General features: G+C 39.8%; 1 protein-coding gene across 1 annotated transcript; it reads right to left on the reverse strand.

Annotated features, from left to right (window-relative positions):
* Positions 1-5,133: 5,133 nt before the first annotated feature.
* On the reverse strand, positions 5,134-6,706 carry LOC116378591 (macrophage-expressed gene 1 protein-like; the record flags this gene model as incomplete). Its single annotated transcript, XM_031840485.1, has 1 exon — positions 5,134-6,706. A coding segment is annotated over one exon (669 nt), but the record flags the coding sequence as incomplete, so codon positions are not given.
* Between the last annotated feature and the right edge of the window lie 6 nt (positions 6,707-6,712).

Consider the following 6,712-nt stretch of genomic DNA (forward strand, 5'->3'; position numbering starts at 1 on the left):
AGCTGGGCAAAATGGGATTTAACCTGAATACTCTTCCTAATGACTGACCTTATTCTCTGTCAGAGGAGAACAACTTGACAGAAACCATATTTGAAGGAAATATCATAAAACCTCCAATTAGTTATTGACATAGTGTTATTGCTGTGATTCGTGTTATCTAATCGTTCAAGTGAGTTTCCAGTCAGTGCTTCCTTGGTTTGATACTGTAAAACCACAGTGTGCTGAAATGAACTATTACCTCAAGGGTGCAGAAGTCATGAAAACAAACATGTCCACTTGTACTGTAAGTAAAGGAGACCACCATGCAGTCTGAGGATGGACACCTCAGCAATGATTTATCAGGAATAATATATAAATAATAACACACTTGTCAGGAGTTATTCCACTTCGGTAGAGCAGTGCACACACCGGAAGAGTTTGAATACACTTGCCTGTCATCTACAGTAGTGATTCTCAACTGGTGGGTCGCGACCCCGTTTTCAGTGGGTCACGGACCTTTGCCTGACAAAAAAAAAAAAGAAAAGTTGTGATTTTATTTTGAAGGGCATTTTTTATGCAGCGTAATTATTCCAGCATTTACGGCACTTGTTCAGCAGTGCAGGAAAAACACCGACTCATGCGTTGTGAATCACATCACGTGATGCAGCTCAGCCAATCAAATATGGGTATTCTGACAAGTTTCCTGACTTGAGTGAGATGTACACACACCTTGACACACGGAGGAGAGATGAGGATATAGAGCAGAGCAGGACTATTGAAGTGTGAGTTGAGTAAGTCAAATCATAGGACGATTTCCAAAAGAGAAAAATGGCCAGAGAGACCAGTCATTAGACTCTGACTGGATAGACTCATAGAGGTGAATTCTTCCAACACTAATTTCTCTTTTTAGAAGATGAGAAAAAATATAATGTGGCTTTTTCACTTCACCCTGAATGAACTGAATTTAAAGCTGCAGGGCAATTCAGTGAAAATAATTTTTCTGCTTGAATAGTTGTCTTTATCGTCAGTAATCACTGGGTAGACACATTCACACGTAACCCCATAGAAGGTTTGACATATTTGGCTCATCTCTACCTAGTGTATATTAAAAATGTCTGTTTTTGTATTTGTTGTAATAAAAGATATTAAGCATGATGACAAACAATTAAACATTGACACATATTGCTGTTGCGAATAATGACCGGCCATATAAATGCATGGTGCACAACGTTTAATGTGTTTACTTTGTCTGATATCATTATGTGTTGACAAATGATTCCAAAATCAATTCCAATGAATGGGAAATTACAGTTTATTGGCTTTTAGCCCTTAAATCTGATACTTGAAAGTTTTCACATTATGTGCAAGGAAAATGCTGAAGTCAACATTATGTTGTAATCTAATAATTTACTCAGCATTGGGGGAGTACCGTCCACACCTGAAGCCTGTCAAGTAAGCGTCACATTTGATGGTGTAGGTGAAATAGAGCACTCCTTTGCTCAGCTGACAGCTTAGAGCGTGAGTTCCTCGCTCGGGGAACACCACACATATACCCACTACGTCATTGTAAAAGACGTCTCTATCCCAGACTTCAAACCTCAACACTTGACCCAGTTCCACGAATCCAAAGTCGTAAATTGCATTCCACACTGGGTCGTTGTCCATCACCGTCTCGGTCTCCTCGTACATGCCGTTGTAGAAGATCTTCACATAGGCGTCTGTTTTCGTGAAGCTGTCTGCCCTCAGACCTGCTCCTCTCTGGATCGCCAGTCTGAGAGTTCCTCTGCCGGCCCGTAGAGGACAGCAGTTATGGTCCAGGTTGGGAGTCGGTGAGCAGTTCCTGACCCAGCTCTATAAATCCTTCACAGCTGTGTGTGTGTATGTTCGCGTGCGTGTGTGGGGGAGGGGGATTATTTTAGCCACGAGAGAAAAGACGCACATTAGTACTATGAGCACTCTTTACGGGAAATGGCTATGTGCATGTGAGCGTACAGTACATGTGTGTCTGTCTATTGGTGACTGTGTGTGTTTTTGTGTCTGAGCCAGCCTGTCTGTGTACTGATAACCTTACCAACGCCATAATAACAATAATAATAACTTTATTTATATAGCACCTTTAAAAACAGAGTTCACAAAGTGCTTTGACAGTCAAAGCAACAAAAACAAGGCAATAATAACAACAGAAAGCTCAGTGAGACCGTTGGATACGTTAAAAATAAACTAAGAAATTAATGAAATAAAATAATCGATAAAAAAAAAAGCGGAAAGCGATGACATCACATAAAAGCCAGTCTGTAAAAATGTGTTTTAAGAGGTGATTTAAAAGAGATTACTGATTCTGCGAGCCTTATGTCCTCAGGCAGCTCGTTCCAAAGCCGAGGGGCCCTGATGGCAAAGACACGGTCACCTTTAGTTTTCAGCCTCGACTTTGGAACAGCCAGAAGGGCCCCACCCGAGGATCTGAGGCTGCGAGCTGGCTCATAGGGGGGTCAACATTTCCTCTATGTATTTTGGGGCCAGACCCATACGTGCTTTAAAAGTGATCAGTAAAATGTTAAAATCAATTCTAAAACGTACAGGGAGCCAGTGGAGAGAGGCCAGATTTGGGGTGATATGATGTCGTCTGTTAAACAGTGAGAAGCCGAGTTGCTGCATTCTGAACTAGTGGGAGGCAAGAGTGTGACTTTTTGTTGATGCCAGAAAGAAGGGAGTTACAGTAATCAAGTCTTGAAAAGATGAATGCATGAATTACCTTTTCCAGGTAAGGTTGAGAGAGCATTCCTTTGATTTTGGCGATGGTTCTAATTTGTAGAAAAAAGGACTGGACAACTTTTGTGACTTGTGGTTTGAAGCTTAAATCTGAATCAAAAACTACTCCTAAGTTTCTGGCAGTGGACTTTATGTTAATGGTCAGGGGCCAATGGCACTTTTAATGGGAGTGATTGGGTTTGGGGGACTAAATATTATGATTTCTGATTTTGAGTTATTGAGTTGAAGAAAATGTTGTGCCATCCAACAGTTGATATCATTAAGACAGTCTAAAAAAGCAGCTAGAGGCTTCTGGGGTCATCAGGTCTCAAGGGAAGGTATATCTGTGTGTCGTCAGCATAGCAATGAAAAGAGACATTGTGACATTGGATGATATGACCAAGTGGGAGCATGTATATGGAAAATAAAATTGAACCTTGCGGTACACCACAGGTAATGTGAGATGTATAGATGAGTAGTTACCTATGGTGACCGAGTGGGTTCTATCTGAAAGGTAAGAATAAAACCAACTAAGTGCAGAGTCCTTGATGCCAACCCAGGTTTTAAGACGGTTGATTAAAAGTTCATGGTCTATTGTGTCAAAGGCTGCACTTAGGTCTAAAAGAATTAAAATGGAGCTCTCCCCTCTGTCGACTGCTAAAAGGAGATCATTGGATACCTTGAAGAGGGCGGTTTCTGTGTTGTGTAAAGCTCTAAAACCTGACTGAAACTTCTCAAAAACGTTATTAAGACACATAAAAGCTAAAAGCTGGGTTGAAACCACTTTTTCTAAAACTTTTGATAAAAACGGAAGTTTAGTATGGGCCTAAAATTGCTAAGTACAGAGGAATCAAGATTGAGTTTCTTTAAAAGAGGTTGGACCACAGCATGTTTAAAAGTAGTTGGAATAGTTCCTGTTGCAAATGAACTGTTGATAATCAATAAAATACTGGGATCAACTGTATTAATAAACTATTTAAGAAATGTAGTTGGTATAGAATCAATACTGCATGTGGTTGATTTCATACGGGATATGATTTCAGCTAAAAGGGACAGCGAAACAGGTTTAAAATTGCTAAAATGACTAGGAATATCCCTACTGACATGTAAAACACGGTCTGGGGGGGTAATTTGTTGCCTGATGTCCACCGAGTCGATTATCTTAAATAGAATTCTCGGATTCGAGTGATTCGCTAAAATGAAGTTGGAGAAGAAGGAATTTCTGGCACCTTTAACTGCCATTTGATAAGTCTTCATTGCATCTTTCCAACTCTCGTAAAATACATGTCGACCTGTTTTTTTCCATTTTCGTTCCTTTCTCCTGCAGTCTCTCTTCAAATCATGGGTAGTTTAATTTAGACAGGGCTGGGGTGTTATATTTGGCTTTTTGTCTTTAAAGGGGGCAACAGAGTGCAGGACAGTCTGACAGGTTTAATCAAAAAGGGAGACCAGCTCCTCTAAATTCAGATGAGGATTAAAAGCAGTTAAAAAAGCCGTGGAAAAATGCTCAGAAAACATGCTCGCAGACAAATTACAAATTAAAAACCCCGCAGCAGACAGGTGAAGTGTGAATTAATGGTTGAGGATGGAATGAAACCACATTGAATGAAACCGCTTTGTGATCAGACACACAGATATCCTTTGTCTCAAAGTTGTCAGGCCTGAGACCACTAAATAAAGGGTGTGACCCTTTGAGTGTGTAGGCTCCTGTATAGCCTGAGTGAGGTTAAAAGAATCCAGAGTATCCATAAAATCTGTGACAAAAGTCTGTAAAAGGCAGCAGACATGTATGTTAAAATCACCTAAAATAAGATTTGTATCATACTTTGATGTAAAATGGGATAGTAGCTCACCACATTCTTGGATAAAAACACTGTTAGGCCTTGGAGGTCTGTAGATTATTAAAACGATCACTGGATTCTTACAGTTCACTATAAAACCAAGATGTTCAAAAGTAAAACAGACATGTTTAATGGAAGTACATTTAAACACTTTTTTTTTTATAGATGACAGCATTAATGTGGCTGGAATGTTTTCTCAGTAAGGTTCGGGAAGATAAGTGTCTCTCTGTGCAAGAGGTTTCATTCAGCGTTGTTTTATTTAGAGGACCAGTATCTGCTTCGGTGCCACGTTTACAGATTTATGCAACCTTGAACGTTTGAGTTCACGTCAGCTGATAGTTTTGCATATTGTATAAACATCAACACTGCGTGGTGTAGATACAATTACAGTCATCATGTGTTTGGATTTAGCTCAAAAGATTTAACTCCATTTATTTAGTTTGCAAGTTTAAAAAAAACTCAGATCTGTTACAATGATGATTATTTTGTTCAAGATAACGCTGACTGAGATATGTGTAAGACATACCAAGCATAAATACAATATAAACATGAAGATATAGATCCGTTAAATTGTTGTACACAACTTTAATTAGTAGTTAAGTGCCGTGCAGAAGAGTTTCATTGACATACATTTATAAATCCTTTCAATTTTAGCAACGTAAAACAAAACATTATATACCAAACATAGAAAATCATTAATCTAATGCTTCTTTTATTCACATATTTTAAAATAAGGCTTCACAAAATGTTAATCAATTATCTGTAAAAAATTATTTTGAAACATTGTAAAAATGTTTCAAAATAATTTAAGGTTTTTAAACGGGGTATACCATGTTGATGTACTACGTGACATTAGGCATCTTGGCCTCATGAGGGCAGTATTGATTCTCCGGCCTTTGGGAAAGCACTTCTGCGTTGAGCTATTTGGTGATTTCAAAGGCACATGGCTCTGGAGTCACATTTGTTAGAGCTAACATAGTATGATGAAGTTTACTTCTGCTAAGTACACATCGTGATAACAGGAAAAAAATGTCTTCCAATAAATGTGTTGTTATATATTTAATATGCATAGCAGTTGTTGAAATGTGAATTACTGATTGGTTTCATATACATTTCAAAAGAATAAGGATAATTAATGCAAAGTCCAACTGATTCAAACTAGACAACATATTCTGCTTCTGTGAGATTCATCATAGTGATTTCTAGTTAAAATCCAAATCTGTCACACCAAAATGAACCTCCATCTCTTGGGGTCAAGTCTTTAAACTATGTGTGGACTCTCAAAAATTAAGGAAGGTCAAAGGCATTCTTTTCACAAACATTTTAAAACCCTTTAATCAGACACTTATTTGTGAAACACTAAAAACATAAACATATGTGCTGGTAAATGTTAAGCTAGAGCTGGGTTACAACCCAACTGAGCGGCACGAGCAGCCGTTCTAAAAAGTGTTTCTTATCTGTGTTTTTTCTCAAGCCTCATCTTGTTGTCTCTCTCCTTCATCACGTTCCACCTCACCACGTATTTCCTCATAGCCGCTAGCTGGCCTCAACCCAGACAGCCTCCTCCTTCTCTTCACCAGGACTACTGCCGCTATGACCACCAGCGCCATCATACCGATCACCCCAAAGGCTACCCCTGCCTTTTCACCACTAGACATCTGATTCATTTCCGGGTTAAGCTTCCGAACCATTTCCTTGATTTCCTCTGGTTTGGCCACTTTCCACGCCTTGGTCTGCCCCACTCTGATCCAGCTCATATCTCCCTCAGTCATGACCATAACTGTATTTGTGGCATGCATGCTGACAAGTGGAGGTTTAGTGAAAGGTGGCAGATGGACCGGAAGCAGCTGCCCACCTGTGAACAGCCCTGACTGGACACAGTAAAGAATTTCACAGCCGTCGCTCACTGTGGTGAGGTGCTGACTGAACTTAGGAGGGCAGCGATGCTGATTTACTGCCAGTGGGTTGTTTGACTGACAACTGAAGAGGCCTCCGAATGGCACTGAGTATCTGCTGCCAATTTCATAGTCGTTGCTCACACAGATCACTTGGCCATCTGAGAGAAACTTTACTGGAATGAAGCTCTGGGGACAACTTTTTGCATTAGTGACGGGGTTTAGGAGGGAGGGGCTGTATATGCCTCC

Source organism: Anarrhichthys ocellatus, unplaced genomic scaffold (genome assembly GCF_004355925.1).
Source record: "Anarrhichthys ocellatus isolate YVR2014 unplaced genomic scaffold, GSC_Weel_1.0 scaffold2851, whole genome shotgun sequence".
Lineage (NCBI taxonomy): Eukaryota > Metazoa > Chordata > Actinopteri > Perciformes > Anarhichadidae > Anarrhichthys > Anarrhichthys ocellatus.